At 34.0% G+C, this 16,009-nt stretch overlaps 1 protein-coding gene and 1 long non-coding RNA gene across 4 annotated transcripts in view; both read right to left on the reverse strand.

Moving 5' to 3' along the window:
* The window catches only part of LOC125676730 (putative ubiquitin carboxyl-terminal hydrolase 50), a 44,386-nt gene extending 32,456 nt beyond the window's left edge, over positions 1-11,930 (reverse strand). The window contains exons 1-4 of one of the 3 annotated variants that reach the window (XM_056159925.1): positions 11,812-11,928; positions 7,665-7,712; positions 5,817-5,954; positions 4,914-4,973 (exon numbers count right to left, since the gene is read on the reverse strand). In XM_056159925.1, coding sequence (XP_056015900.1) covers positions 4,914-4,973; positions 5,817-5,954; positions 7,665-7,712; positions 11,812-11,829 — 264 coding nt within the window. In that variant the 5' untranslated portion in view covers positions 11,830-11,928. Of the gene's footprint in view, positions 1-4,913; positions 4,974-5,816; positions 5,955-7,664; positions 7,713-11,811 lie in introns of all 3 variants that reach the window. The other 2 variants (XM_056159923.1, XM_056159924.1) reach the window with 2 other exon arrangements.
* An 834-nt stretch (positions 11,931-12,764) lies between these two features.
* LOC125675449 (uncharacterized) lies at positions 12,765-15,795 on the reverse strand. Its single transcript, XR_007370508.2, has 2 exons — positions 15,608-15,795; positions 12,765-13,487 (listed from the first exon to the last, which is right to left on the reverse strand). It is a non-coding gene; the product is annotated as an uncharacterized LOC125675449 (long non-coding RNA).
* Between the last annotated feature and the right edge of the window lie 214 nt (positions 15,796-16,009).

Raw genomic sequence — 16,009 nt, forward strand, 5'->3', positions numbered from 1 at the left:
CAACTTTTGTTCTTTATTGCTTTTCAAAATATTTGTCGTTTTCGAGATACAAGGGGTAAAAAATTTATGGTTTTGGCCCTTAAAATCCCTTATTACGTAACATATGACCTAAATTTTTATATGAATAGATTTGGATTGTTGAGATGAACATTTTTTGTTCTTTGACTTATACCAAAATATTAACGATTTTTGAGATATTTGATCTAGACTTTGAGCCCTTCTAGATCCCTAATTTAAGGGGCTAGCCCCTAAATCTTGATATTTTCGAAAAGATCTCGTAAATGTGCACAACTTTTGTTCTACATGTCTTAACAAAATATTTGCAAGAAAAAAGATATTGGAGATCAAAGGTCAAAAATCGCCGAAATCGGCGAAAAATTTTGGCATCCATTTTTTCAGGTCCAGGCGAGCGTTCAGGCAAATCGCCTCCGGTAAAATCGAATCCTCCACAAATCTTCTAAAATGTTTACTCTATCTTGTGTAGAAATTTCAAGACTCTAGCTTCAAAACTAACGGAGGAGATGTGTGGACAACAAGGCCCTTCAAAAAGTCACTAAAAGAGAGATAACTCCTGACCGGAAGTGACGTCAAGCACGAAATTTTGCAAGCAAAGTCTCGTCACCAAAAGACATCTTTCCTGATAATTTCGTGAAAATCGATCGAGAAATGGCTGAGAAAAACGCGTGTACTACCAAGGAAAATAATAATAATAATAATAACTAGACACTCATTACTAGTAATGAGTAGGTCTTCCGTTAGACCACTTCCGGTAAAGAACTTTCTGTTCCTACAAAAACCATTTAAATATATCAGAAAATGTGTCTTAACAATGAATGAGAAATGTATTATCGAATTTTTTACTCCTTTCTCGTAACTTCCGGTGACGACCGGAAGTACTATTCAGATGCGTTTTCCTATAAATGACAGCAACTCTTTACTGTCTATATTCCCTGAAAATTTCACGTCTCTATCTGAAAGAGTTCTCAAAAAAAGAAGTAAACCTAAGAAAGAAAAAGTAGTAAGTTACTACCGACCGGAAGTCAATTTTGAAAAACAAAATTATCAAAACTTTGGAAGTTTATACTTTTATTAAGACATGTGAAAATCATATGAAAGACTTCAAATATAAGCGAGATTTATGGGGACAAAGAGACGAAAATTAAAAAGGTATTTTATCAAGAAACCGGAAGTAGTCGTTTTGACTACCGACAGAGTCAATATTCTTTTGACACTTTGAAAGAGACTTAATAAACTAGTATAGGTTTCAATTTAAAGGAAAAAGTTTGAAATTTGCGATTCTTTCCATCACTTCCGGTGACGACAGGAAGTGACGGTCGACATGTTCAACCCACTACTGCACGCCTACAAACGGAGATTGATCATCCCTGAATGTTTGATGAACCTATATTTTACCTTTTCAAAGTAAAATGCTGGACAAAATTCCTTTTGAGAAACAGAAAATCGGCCATATTTTCCGACCGGAAGTGAATTTTGTAAAAACAAAACAAGAAAATATATCCAGACTCGAAGAAAGCGGAAAATCGACATTTTTTCAAATACTTCCGGTAGAGAACGGAAGTGACGGATGAAAAAATTGAATGTATGTGTACATTGGACTAATGTTAGTTGATCAACTCTAGAAGTTTCAAGCGTCTATCTATATTCATTATTGAGAAAGTGAAAAGACAAGGTTTGAATATGTCCACCCCATATCTCACGACCGGAAATGAATTTTACAAAAATATTTAAATATACTCTAGACATTTATAGTATCTATAACATATATAAAATTCAAATCATTAACTTGTTTCATGACCGAGATTTATGGCACTGAAAAATGAGAGAATGAATAGTCTTTCTTTGATATAACCGGAAGTTGGAAATTCAACTTCCGGTGGGGTCAACATTTTTTGAGAATTAGAACGAGACCTAGAAAACCGATATAGGTTTCAATTTGAAAGAAAAAAGTTTGAAATTTATGATTCATTAATCACTTCCGGTGACGACCGGAAGTGACGGCCGACATTCTTAACCCCCTCCTGCACGCCTACAAAGTGAGATCTATTCACTCTGAAAATTTGGTGACTCTATCTTTTACTGTTTCTGAGAAAAACGCTAGACAACGAAAACAGCTAATAAGCCGTATTTGCCGACCGGAAGTGAATTCTACAAAAATATTTGACGTTACTCTAGACATTTATAGTGACTATAATATATGTAAAACTCAACTCATTAACTAGTTTCATGACCGAGATTTATGGCACTGAAAAATGAGAGAATGAGTGGGCTTTCTTTGATATAACCGGAAGTTGAAGATTCAACTTCCGGTGGGGTCAACATTTTTTGAGAATTAGAACGAGATATAATAAACCAAAGTAGGTTTCAATTTGAAAGAAAAAAGTTTGAAATTGATGATTTATTTAATCACTTCCGGTGACGACCGGAAGTGACGGCGACAAAAAATAATACGTGCATGCACCATAGAGAAAATAGATCTATCATCCCTGAAAGTTTCATTCGATTATCTTTAGTGGTTTTCAAGTTTACCCCCGGACAAACTTTCTTTCAAAAACCGGAAAATCGGACGTATCTGACGAACGGAAGTGAAATTTGAAAAAATGAAAAAAATGCCTCGAGGTACCATCGTTGTCTATAACCTGTGAAAGTTTCAGGAAAATCCATCCAGCGGTCTCGGAGACGAAAGGGAAAAAAAAAATAATAATAATAACTAGACACGATCTCGTTGCGAGCAACGAGTAGGTCTTCCGTCCGATTTGTTGATGCACTCGGAGTTTAAAAAAAAAAAAAAAAGACAAATGAGTCCCAATTTAGTTTCCGACTTTAAGACACTTTAGATATAATCAATTTTTCATATCATAAGCTTCTGAAGCAAAGTTGCGGTGAAATTCGTTTGAAATTCGACTCTCCAGGCGAGCCATAAGGCCCGCGGGCCTATTTCTTGATGTCATTTGTTAGCCCTCTATAGACTCAACAACTTTAGTTCTATATGTCTTTACAAAATATTTACCTGTAAAAAGTTATTGAGATCGACCGATATGGACAAAAAATCGATTCTACAGGCGAGCCATTAGGACCATAGGCCTATTTCTTGATATCAATCGATAGATCTCGATAAACTGAACAACTTTTGTTCAATATGTCCTTACAAAATATTTACCAGTTACAAGTTTTTGAAATCGACTGATATCGACAAAAATCGACTCTACAGGCGAGCCATGAGGCCCACAGACCCATTTTTTGATATTGATCGATAGGTTATGACACATTGAACAACTTTTGTTCAATAATGCTTTTCAAAAACTATGTCGTTTTAAAGATATGAGGCGTCAAATATTTACGATTTTGGCCCTTAAAATCTCTAATTACGTAACATATGACCTACTTTTTTGATTTGATAAGATCAAGCTCGTTGAGATGAACATTTCCGCTTCTACAACTTATTATAAAATATTAATAGTTTCTGAGATATTCTCAAAAACATTTGGACCCTTCTGTGCCCCTAATTTAAAGGGTCAGCCCCTTTTGCTTGATATCGTAAGAAAGGTCATGACATTTCAAACATTTTTTGTTCAACAAGTATTTAGAAATTCTTTACCGTTCTGGAGTTATTTCTAGAAGTAATTTTAGGGGCCAAACTGTAGCTCCCTAACGGGGCTACATAGGGTAAAAACGAAATATGCATATTGTTCAGATCATCATTCTGAACAACTTTTGTTCTTTATTGCTTTTCAAAATATTTGTCGTTTTCGAGATACAAGGGGTAAAAAATTTATGGTTTTGGCCCTTAAAATCCCTTATTACGTAACATATGACCTAAATTTTTATATGAATAGATTTGGATTGTTGAGATAAACATTTTTTGTTCTTTGACTTATACCAAAATATTAACGATTTTTGAGATATTTGATCTAGACTTTGAGCCCTTCTAGATCCCTAATTTAAGGGGCTAGCCCCTAAATCTTGATATTTTCGAAAAGATCTCGTAAATGTGCACAACTTTTGTTCTACATGTCTTAACAAAATATTTGCAAGAAAAAAGATATTGGAGATCAAAGGTCAAAAATCGCCGAAATCGGCGAAAAATTTTGGCATCCATTTTTTCAGGTCCAGGCGAGCGTTCAGGCAAATCGCCTCCGGTAAAATCGAATCCTCCACAAATCTTCTAAAATGTTTACTCTATCTTGTGTAGAAATTTCAAGACTCTAGCTTCAAAACTAACGGAGGAGATGCGTGGACAACAAGGCCCTTCAAAAAGTCACTAAAAGAGAGATAACTCCTGACCGGAAGTGACGTCAAGCACGAAATTTTGCAAGCAAAGTCTCGTCATCAAAAGACATCTTTCCTGAAAATTTCGTGATCATCGATCGAGAAATGGCTGAGAAAAACGCGTGTACTACCAAGGAAAATAATAATAATAATAATGAAGAAGAAGAACGCGAACAATAATAGTAAGGTCTTCCGCAGGAGACGGAAGACCTTAATAATAAACAGTAGAATCACTAGAAGGTCTTCCGTTGGAAACGGAAGACCTTAATGAAGAAGAAGAACGCGAACAATAATAGTAAGGTCTTCCGCAGGAGACGGAAGACCTTAATAAGAAACAGCGTAAAAACAATATGTTCCCAAACTTTGTTTGGGGAACATAATAAGACCTAAGACACATAAAGAAACAAGAAAACTTGTGTCAATCGCTCGATAGGTGCACACTAATGTCATTTCTTCAAAAAGGGGAATATGTGTGTGTCTAAAGCTGATTTAAAAATTAACAGTTAGGAATTAATGATACTAATAACTGAGGTCGAGTTAAGAACTGTATATGATTTCGCGTAACCTTTAGATTACAGAAGTAAAGTATTCACTTCATATCAAAAATATCTGTAAAATCCACTTACCCATCCCTTAATGATGTCATCACAAAAAGCACATGCAATCTTACGAGACGCACAATTTATCTGGAAAAAAACTAACACTGATACATACATATTAGGAATACATATAATACATATTCTATAACAGTATATTTATAAGGGCAGAATGTTGAAATTTGATAAGGACTTCTGTACGTGTTGTTCAGAGGGAACTTTTAGAGGCACCGGAGACAAGTGAATGTTCCTTCATTGACATTTTGTGGCTTCCTCAATTTTAAATGTTGTTCATATTTCATTTCGTTTTGAGAAATTTCCATAAATTTCCCTCCACAGTGGAAGGTGAAAGTGAAGCATATGTAGGCCATTAGAGACTTGGTATATATATTTACATTGTCACTCGCCTGAATTCGTTGAAGTATTTCAAGTGTTCCATCAAATTTATTGAATGTCTGAAGAATTGATGAATGCTTTATTTAAATGCATTTGGATTCATTTTCTTTTGAAACGTCCCTACAAGTCCATTTAGTATCCAAAGCCCGTATATTGCAGAAACGTGATGGTATGATATGCAGCTTCATAACCATTCATTACCCACTTTTCTTTGTAATATACACTAACCTTGGTGATATCCCGGAAACTCGATTCTTTGTAATATACACTAACCTTGGTGATATCCCGGAAACTCGATTCTTTGTAATATACACTAACCTTGGTGATATCCCGGAAACTCGATTCTTTGTAATATACACTAACCTTGATATCCCGGAAACTCGATTCTTTGTAATATACACTAACCTTGATATCCCGGAAACTCGATTCTTTGTAATATACACTAACCTTGGTGATATCCCGGAAACTCGATTCTTGGTAATATACACTAACCTTGGTGATATCCCGGAAACTCGATTATTTGTAATATACACTAACCTTGGTGATATCCCGGAAACTCGATTTCTTATCACACGTTTTTACAAAACATGCTATACATTCACGCGTCCTGGTAGCCTGTCTAAAACACTCGGGACACAGGGCGTGTTTGCAGCTGTCCAAAATTATCATGTAGCCCTACAATAAAGTTATGTATTTACTTGATTCGGATCAAGTTTTTCGTTAGAGGTCCACTGACCACAACCTTCACATGAGCAGTCTGGGAGCATTTGCATTTTTCGAACATTGAACCTTCTCGTTTGACAAATTGTTTCCTTATGCTTTCATTCTAAAATGTTATGATATTTTGTTAACATTATGCATTGGTACGGGAAAATGTAAACCATCATCATGGACTTAATACTGTGGTCCTACGGGTAAAGGCAATAATAAGCTTGACAAATGGAATCCTTATGATTCTTTAGAATTAGAAATTCAATGTATGCATGTGTGTGTATGTATGTATGTATGTATGTAAAGTTCACAACAGACAGACACTGTTTAAAAATCTCAACTTTGCGGCTTCGTTCTGACCGAGTGAGTTAAGCTGAGAATAAAACATGAATCTAACTATACGTGAATATGTTTAAGAAAAAAATAACTTTGCAAAACACATGAGAGTATGAACTGCGATGTTTCAGCCAGGTATACTTTTCATGGAGCGCTAACTTTGTCTTTGTATCACTTTAAACTCTGATTGTCGCCCAGCATTAGCCCCCAGGGTGGGATTTTCAAACACTATAAGCGAATGTACATTGTAGAAGGATTTTGCTTGCAAATTCGATTCAAATTATTTTTTTCATTTGCCTAGTGGGTTGTTAAAATACCCCATGTAATTTAAAGGGACTGGTTCACGATTTTTGACCAAAAAAAAATATTTTTGCAATTTTGATGTTAAACATTAAAAATATAACTCATTTATTGTTGACAGTCTATGTATATTTTGACCTTCTGAGTGCAATAATAAAAGCAATATTTGAGTCTTAAATACATGTATGTGTTATGTAAACAAAGACTCGAGTCCCTTTATGGATACAAACAAACAAGTGAAATATTGATTTTGTAATATAACGCATCTTAATTTTGCATAGTCACAAATTTTAAATTTTAGATGACAAATTTTACCCAAAGAATGCTTGAAATGCGAAAGATATAATAAATTCAGATCGATATTCATTTCTTTTGAAAATTTCGTAAACAACAACAACATACTGTAATCTTTGTTTATACAAAACAAATAATAACCTCTAAAATGAGCTTCTGTGAAAATGTATAACCTTAATTTTTATGTGAAATCTTTGAAACACATTATACAGTAGATTTTGATAATTAAAACAAAAGTGAAAAACAAAAATGTTGGGGAAAATCACAAATCAGTCCCTTTAAACAATTTCCAACAATTATCTCCCCTGAGACAAGTGAACAAACGTAAATCTTCTTTTTTCCATGACGACACTACAAGGTGAGAGACAGACAAAGGACAAACTTTGATCGAAAATCAAAGCTAACTTGATTTTGATGATCGGGTATTCTAAAATATCATGATCAAGGACAATGATCAAAATAATTATATATATTCAGATAGACCATGTTATTATTCATTAAATTTGCATTGCATACTATAGAATCATTTGACTTCGTCGTGGATGCTCAATTCCGTGGGTACCCCTATCCCACATAGTTCAATCCAACCAAATGCACAATCTATTGCATGTATTAATGTACAGAAAACATACTCAAAAAATTAAATTCCAACAAAACTGAAAAATTTCAAGAATCCACGAACATTGAGCCCCGCGAATTAAGCGATTCCACCGTATGTTCGTGCGTCTTTGAAGTTACATGTACCTTATCCTTTGAATAAGCGAAATTCTCTCCGCAACTGTCACATTTTGTCTGAAATGAAAACGTTAAAGTTTGATGTTGAACATGAGTTCAAATCAAATGAATCGTTTCACTAGCATAAAATCTGTAGCTAGAATCATCCCCTCTTCGTAGCAGTTGGTCATTAAATCACTCTAATTGTATAAATCAAATTATGAAAAGAAACGGATTGTTTTTCTGGAATTATTTATTTATTTCAATAAAGTTTCATATCCTGGGAATTTTTAGGGTAGGCGATTTGGAAACCCTGTAAAATCTGTGACGTCACAAACATCAAGGTTTGAAAGTCCTCACTGGGCATTTATAGTGTGAGCGTTTATGCTTCCCATTAAACGACTGGGTACTCTATATACAATTTACATGAAAAACTATTTAAATATAGGTATATGATATAAAGTAAAATCCAATACAAACACAGCGACAAAAGGATTTTGCTGAAAGAAGCCAAACATAGCAGAATGAGGATCCAGAATTTTTTTAAAAGGGGGTGGGCTATCTAATTTTGTATTTTCCCACCACTTCACTCCCCTCCCCTTCTGAAAACAGGAGAAAATCGAATAATCTTAATTAGACGGGGAAATTAAAAAAAATAATTACAATTTCTGTTTAAAATGTTCAACCAAAGGAAGTAGGTGACCACCACCACCACCCCTCAAGATCCGCCACTGCATAGCGTGAATATTGGTAGAATAAATTGTTGATATCTATGGAGGTATGCTACACTGGAGAAATTTGATATGAAAACTTTCAAATTTACTTCATTTAGTCAAAAAATATTATTTTAGTAGAGAGCAATTTGAAAAAAAATCTAAAACCCCTGCTGGACATGAACCCGCGATGTACAGTTCAGCAGTCGATGTGCTAACCTACTGAGCTACTCAGTTAAGCAATGATATTTTAAATGAATTGATAGACAAATATTGCTGATATCTATATTTTCATCCATGTTTTCAAAGGAAGTCAGCCATTATGACGATGTAGAGTACATCCTTAAAGGACACAACGCATGTTTCTAAACTTTTTAATTTTTTCAGCAAAATTAACTCTTTTTATGCCTAAAACTACTTTGTGTTTTAAATGAAATATTTTGCGTAGTTTTCGAGTTTGAAAGCGATGAAATTCAAATCTTGCGATATGCACATTTTCCTTCGCTAGTTTACGCGCCATTATGTGTGACGTCATATGCGCCCTTGGGTTCGAAAACATCTATTAGCCATTTCATAAACAGATTAGATTTAATCGACAAAAAACCAATGATCACGTTAACGGCTTGTAAATACTAATGCATTAAGATGTTTTGTGCCGTGCTCGGGTGTACTAGTTGTCGGTAGAAAGGATTTAGACTGAGTATTTTTCAATTTTTCGAAGGAAGGTACGAGAAAAAAGACGTGGATGATTTTTATTTTTTTTTTTGTTGGAGCAAGAACTTTACCTTAAAAAACACAACCAGTCACCTTTTCAAAAACGGCTTGGATAGAGACCCTGATAAACTGCGAGAAAATAGATATATCGATGCTATAAGCACTGGTAGGTCTATAGCATACATTCTGGTTTGCTCTTCAAATATCCAATACACACTCGGATCAACTGACCTTCACCTTGTAACAACATATATCGACGATACAATGTAACTTCTACCAACTGGTAGATTTACAAAAAAATAAATAAAGATACAAAATAATTGAACTTTTAATTATACAAATAATAGGAATATTGTATTTCCTAACTTTAATTTGAATTATAAAATTATTTCCTTATTGAACTCGTAGCTGCAATAATGTAGCCCTCTCTTAATTTTTTTTTTTTTTTTTTTTTTTTTTTTTTTTTTTTTTTTAGGGGAGAGGGCTACAACTCCTTAGGATCTCCGTAATGGTGCAAATGCGGGAGTGATTCACTCCCGCAACATTTGCGCTCATTCTAAACATTTCCTGACTTTCTTTACGTAAATAAAATGATATTCTATGTTTCTTAGTCACTATATAAATTTACAACCTGCAACTTAAGATTTGTGAGGCTCTATTCTACCGTTTTCAACAATTTCGATGAATTCCAATTTCTCGATTCATATTTGTGCGCCATGTTTGATGTACTGAAGTATAAATTTCCGATTGTCAAGTCATTTGCATATGCCATATAAGGTAGTATTTACATCAATGGACAAGTATGGAGGCGAAAGCTATTTCGTCGGTATTGAAAAGGTTTGAATTTAATATCAAGTTAAAAACCGAACAGCAGTGTAAATTCTTTCTGCAACAATATGATTTTCCTTTCTATGTCGAAGTGGCTCGAGTAACTACATTTTCGCGCTGATTGTCAATGTTTAGGTTTTTCATTAGATCCACCTACGAGATCCCGCGATAACAAGCATGGCGGAGCAGACGAAGAATTTTGCATCAATCGGAACTCCTCGAATGTCTCGCGCACTCAACATAAGATCTCGGATGTAATACGATGGCATCCATGAGCGAATTTGATGCATTGCTGTGACGTCACAATTGACAATGCATCAAATTCACTCATGGAAGCCATCCGAGATCTATGTCGAGTGCGCGAGACATTCGAGGAGTTCCGATTGAATTTTGCATGCTGTACATTATATTTAATGAAAAACACCTTTATTAGACATGCCCGAGCACAAAGTTGGTACTCCTTTTGGTGTAAACAACATTTGGGACTAATACATGTAGAGTTTATTATCGGTTATTCATAAAATTATTTTGCACCATTACGGAGATCCTATGGAATTGTAGCCCTATCCCGAAAACGTCAGATTAAAAAAATTGGATAGGGCTCCATTATTGCAGCTAATTGAACTCGTAGCATCTTGAGTGCGTCAGTAGGCTATAACGCCGTGCTCCCACTTCGTTCTTCCTAAAGACGTGCAGATCACAATTCAAAAATAGTAAAAAGATTGCTTTATCAAAATAAAATAATGTGATTACCACTTTAAATTTGAATATTTTTATTGTTTTGTGTGTGTGTTGTCTTTTTCTTTCTTTCCGAAATGTGCTCGTGACAATTTAGCTTGGCATAGGGCCTAGTTGTCAACAATTTAACGTATCTTTGTCTAATCCAAACATAAATAATGATGGCACTGTTTGTTTTAGAAAAACAGCGCCAATTACAGATGTATAATGGAATAACATCACCAAACAGTTTGTAGACAGCGACCCATACTCACAATATTGCCGATTTCATGCACGCTTTACTCGCTATATGTGGGTATTTACATCGTTATATGTGTGTACTGGTGGCGAAAACAAATAAAACTCGGAAATTTGTCAACATCGATTTAAATATTGCCCATGGTAAATAGATTAGGACCGTAAAAGTTGAGTTTTTAATAATATCTCGCAGCACTTTCACAATCCGAAGGGCGCATGTGACGTCACTGTACCACGTTACTACCTACCTAATTAACTAGACTTTTTGAAATCGGGACTTAGATTTAAGTCTGTATTGTGGTTAATTATCGCAAAATTTCGGCGAACGAACTATTAGAATTAATTACTATAAGCATAAAGAACAGGAAATGCATGTAATGTTGTATACTTTGAAAACATGAGATGTGTCCTTTAAAGCTATAATCTTGTTTGTGCGTGCGTAAAATATTAACATTAGCTCCGAATCATTATTTCTAGCTATGCATTTAATACATTATTTCAAATATTTAATTTATACTATACGTCAATAACACAGACACAACTCAAATCTTAAAAGGTATACAGTTCAAGTCATATGCAACACATGTGTACATGGACAGATACACAGAAACTCAAATAGAGATTTAATATGTACAGGGACCTATATACTAACATATAGGTCCCTGATATGTATCCCTACATGTGTATACAATAATATCAGAGAGTGACACGTACACATAAATTTAAACAAATCTATTTACACAAAAGACTAGATGACGAAAGCAAAAAATTTACAGGTAAACACTGCAACTGCAAAAGCTAACGATGTGAATTCATAAGAGCTAGGCTTTTTTTATTCAACTGATGATTTAATATTATCATGTAAAGACTGGGCGGTACTTAGTAAGCAAGTTAGAGAAAAGCAAACAAACAATGCCGGGCCGAGATTTGACATGAATTCGTCTTACCTTTTTCTTTCCTTCCATGATATCTTTATCATGGCCTGGTAGTTACGCCTGTCAAGTTTCTTTTTAATTTCTCTATAAGGTGTGCATCTACTTTCGTTTTTGCGGGAATTCCAGAAATTGTTAAAACGCGGAACGGAAAACAGATCGGAATGGAGTATCAACTCGTGTTCATTTTCAATACACGATATAATAATCTGTAATGTTTACATTTCCAATAGGTGATGTAATGAGGCCTCGACGGGGAGTTTGGGTAAAACCTGTGATCCGCAGTGTATTTACATCTGCACAGCGGGAATTATTATGCCTCGCGATAAAAGAAATCGTGTTGCCCCATTATCATCGACACCTCAAAAATATCATAAAAGTTGAAAGGCAATAAACGGTGTTCTATTTCATGACACCCTCTTCAGGGGGCAGATCCAGGAAATGCTATTAGGGGGCGCAAGTTTATGAGGCATGGGGACTGGGGGCCATCGTGAGGCACACAGTGGGCCCAAAGCGAGGGAACCTCCTGGATTTTACAGATTTTTATAAGGCTTGAAAAATGTCTCCTAAGTAGTCATTTTCACTATTTACTGTCATTTGAAATACAGTGAAATTAATAAAAAGACGCAATTTCTAAAGCTTTTTGAAAAAAAAAATATTAAGTTCTCACAATGAAAATAATTCAATAAATAAAACGATTTTGTCATTTATTTCTCCGAAAATGAAAGAAACCATTGCTTCTTTTATCGTTCACATTTTTCTAAGCAAGTGACCACCATTTTTATTAATTTTGAAGAAAAAAAATTAGGGGAGGGTACATTTCTGCAGCTAATCTATATCACAGTGCTTGCGGTGAGCGAACAAAAATAGGAATGGTATAGCTTTTCACGGACATAGTACTGTATGAGGTCAGAAGCGATCACCTCCAACAGCAGTCTGTAGTAAACCACAGATAATATAAGTGAAAATAAGTTTCAACTGAAAGTTTAATACAAAATCAGTATTTTGAGTATTATTTATAGAAACTAACCATTCATATCATTTATGAATCCTTACATATAATACGGTAATACATATGATGAAAAACTACACATTGGTATTTTTTCTATTTTACTCAAAGTCAATATTAACAGATTTTCCTTTATGAAAATCCTTATGAACTAGAAATAAATTCAATTTGACTGTGTACAAATTAAAAAAGTGTACAATAATACGAACATGCTATACACAATGTGATGTGATTCAACACCTACATGTGTGTTTATCATGTAAACAGGCCTTATCAGACTTTATGGACGTTGTATTTCATACTGAATTTTACTCAGCTTTACAGAAATACTATATTACATATGTACATGTACATGACTGTAACCGACATCGAAACAACGAAACCTCCTATAACACATACATGTAAACTCGCTTCTCTCTCTTAAGTCTGTCTTTAGATTACAATGCTTCATAAGACATCAACTTATGTACAGAATTCATCTTGTTCATGTCAACTTTCTTCAGCACAATCAACTTCCTCGGAGTAGTAAAACTGAAAAGATAGTTGAGTCGTTGGTTATGCCGTAATCCTCGAGAGACGCGCCTTCTTCTAAAGTCCACCCTTTAAAGACGAACTTCATGCACTCCGGTGTACATCCTACCTGATGGCTCAGCTTTTGGAATAATGTATCCACCATATCGCTCTGGAAATTGCAATACATATGTATTCTAACGAGACTTAATAAACTTCTGTTGAACTGAACATCATTTAAGAGTTCCATGTCATATTAGGATAAATGAGAAACATGGAAATCTGAACGTATCTATCTAATTTTAAAAGAAACAAGAAACTTGATATTTGTACAAATAGTCAAATACAAAATGATGATATTTAAGTTATTGGGGGGGGGGGGGGGTTGCTCTGTTATGAATTATTGCATCTTCATCCATTGTCAATGAATGAATGTGAATATTATATTGAATGAAAACATGTATTTCTAAAAGAATGCCAAATACCATGTGAATAATCATGATACTTGTGTGCTTGTTCATTTACGGTTTCATAGTGAAGTTTTATCATACGCGACGTTTCTCAATATACGTGTTATATATATATTTTTTTTAATTCATAGATGGTTATTACAAACAGCTTTAAAAAACAAAAAAGATATTGAAAGCAAACTCAGCAAGTCTTATCACCAACCTAAACTATAAAATGTTCTTATCTCCACTACACGTATCAACACTTCGCCCAAGTTCTGTCCCTTATCCCGCTATCTCGCAATTCAACTTTGAATTAGAACGCTTTGGCCGATATAGTATTGCGTTGTGTGACAACACAATTGAATCTGTTTGTAATACAATTGCGAAATGCAATAGAAACTCCCATTGGTCCATATGTATAAGTCCGCCCAAATTCCCTTATACGGGAGTAGTCGGCATTTGAAAACATGACGGCCAGATGGAATAAAAATGTGTTTTGCTTACAAATAAGGGATTCTAAAATCCCGCTGTGATTTGGTGTATAATCTAAATATCTAATAAAACATTCCTAAAATATTCAGATATTTATAAACGTTCTAATGTTTTAGAAAAAAAATATTTAAGTAAATTGAAAACGTTATTTGTTAATATTTTTTTAAATACACAGATAAAATCTTTAAAAAACATGTCAGTTAGAAAAGAGATATAATCGAAGAAATATACTATAAAAAGAAATGGAAATGAAAAGACCAAATTTCAGATATAATCATCATATTCAAACGGGAGAGAAAAGTACCGATCCCGATCAAAATGGATATAAATTACTAAAATAATCATATTGTTGCTAATTGTACTCAATGTTCATCCCAGAAATTAGTTCCCTTTATATATTCGGTTAATTCGTCAACCATTTTACATCAAAGGAATGCAGTTTTATGTTTACAATTTTCTCTATGACTGCTTTTTTATCATTTCGATCGGACTTGGTTCAAATTTGAAAAATCATAATATTTCTGAAATACGACCATTTCATTTCAATTTCTTTATAAAATACTTTTCTCTGATATATCTTTTTCTAATGGCATGTTGTTGTTTTTTTTTTTTTTTTTTTTTTTTTTTTTTTTTTTTTTTTTTTTTTTTTTTTTTTTTGGAAGATTTTATCCGTAGATTTAAAAAACATTAGCAGATGTTTTCAATATTCATAAATATTTTTATTGAAAAAATTAGAACATCTATCTGAATCGTGTAGGCAGGTTCTCTTAGATATTCATATTATGCATAGCGAAATTTGGACTCTAGAGCATCTTATTTGCAAACAAAGATTTTTTTTTAATCATTCCGGGATGATTCACAAAAAATTGATATGTAATAATTGAGACCTTGTATCACTCTTTCGATAGTGAAATCATACTCCACGAGAGGTGCTTTAACGAGCCATTCCATAAAAATTCAGTGTAATGAGCCACCTTAACGTAGATGAGTGACGTGATAACTATCTAGTGCATTTTCATTCCTTCTCAAAAAAGGCAAATTCAGTTCTAAATATAGTTATTACAAACAGCTTTAAAAGACGAAATGAAATATTGAAAGCAAACGTCAAGTAGTAAATCTTATTATCAAACCGCATTGTAAAATGGCTGTCTCTAATCACTTTTAAAAGATATTGTGCCTCTGATGTTTTGACGTAATGTCTATTCATAGATTTGACCAGCACTCTATACTATACTGACGGAGTTACCTGTCGCAATAAAACTGGTTTCTTTGACAATAAATCATTCATTTATTATCAAAACTTTTTGTGAGCTTAGACTATATAATATAATTTTGGTTTCCATCTTACCGGTTCCACCATAAGCGATTCAGTTGTCCCCAATGTTCCAGATTTCACAAATACTCTCATCTTTATTCAAGACTGACACTAGCTGACTTGGCTAAATCGCATTCTATAATTAGTGGTCGCGTCATCTGTGGGTAGCACGTGACCTGTGTGTACACGTTGGGATTTTAATTCAATACACACGTGGGTTAGTTTAATTCAATACACACGTGGGTTAGTTTAATTGGGGAATAGAGTAAAACATGGATTGGGAGCTCCAACCTTTTCTGGCATTTTTTTTTCTGGTGGGGGTTGGTAGGTGGATGTTTTGTTGTTGTTGTTTTTTTTAATGCTTATTTTCGGTTGTTGTTTTTTTAAATCTACCTATATATATAGCGCTGGCAATATACTATGTGACCTTCACTT

This window comes from Ostrea edulis, chromosome 3 (genome assembly GCF_947568905.1).
Source record: "Ostrea edulis chromosome 3, xbOstEdul1.1, whole genome shotgun sequence".
Classification (NCBI taxonomy): Eukaryota; Metazoa; Mollusca; class Bivalvia; order Ostreida; family Ostreidae; genus Ostrea; species Ostrea edulis.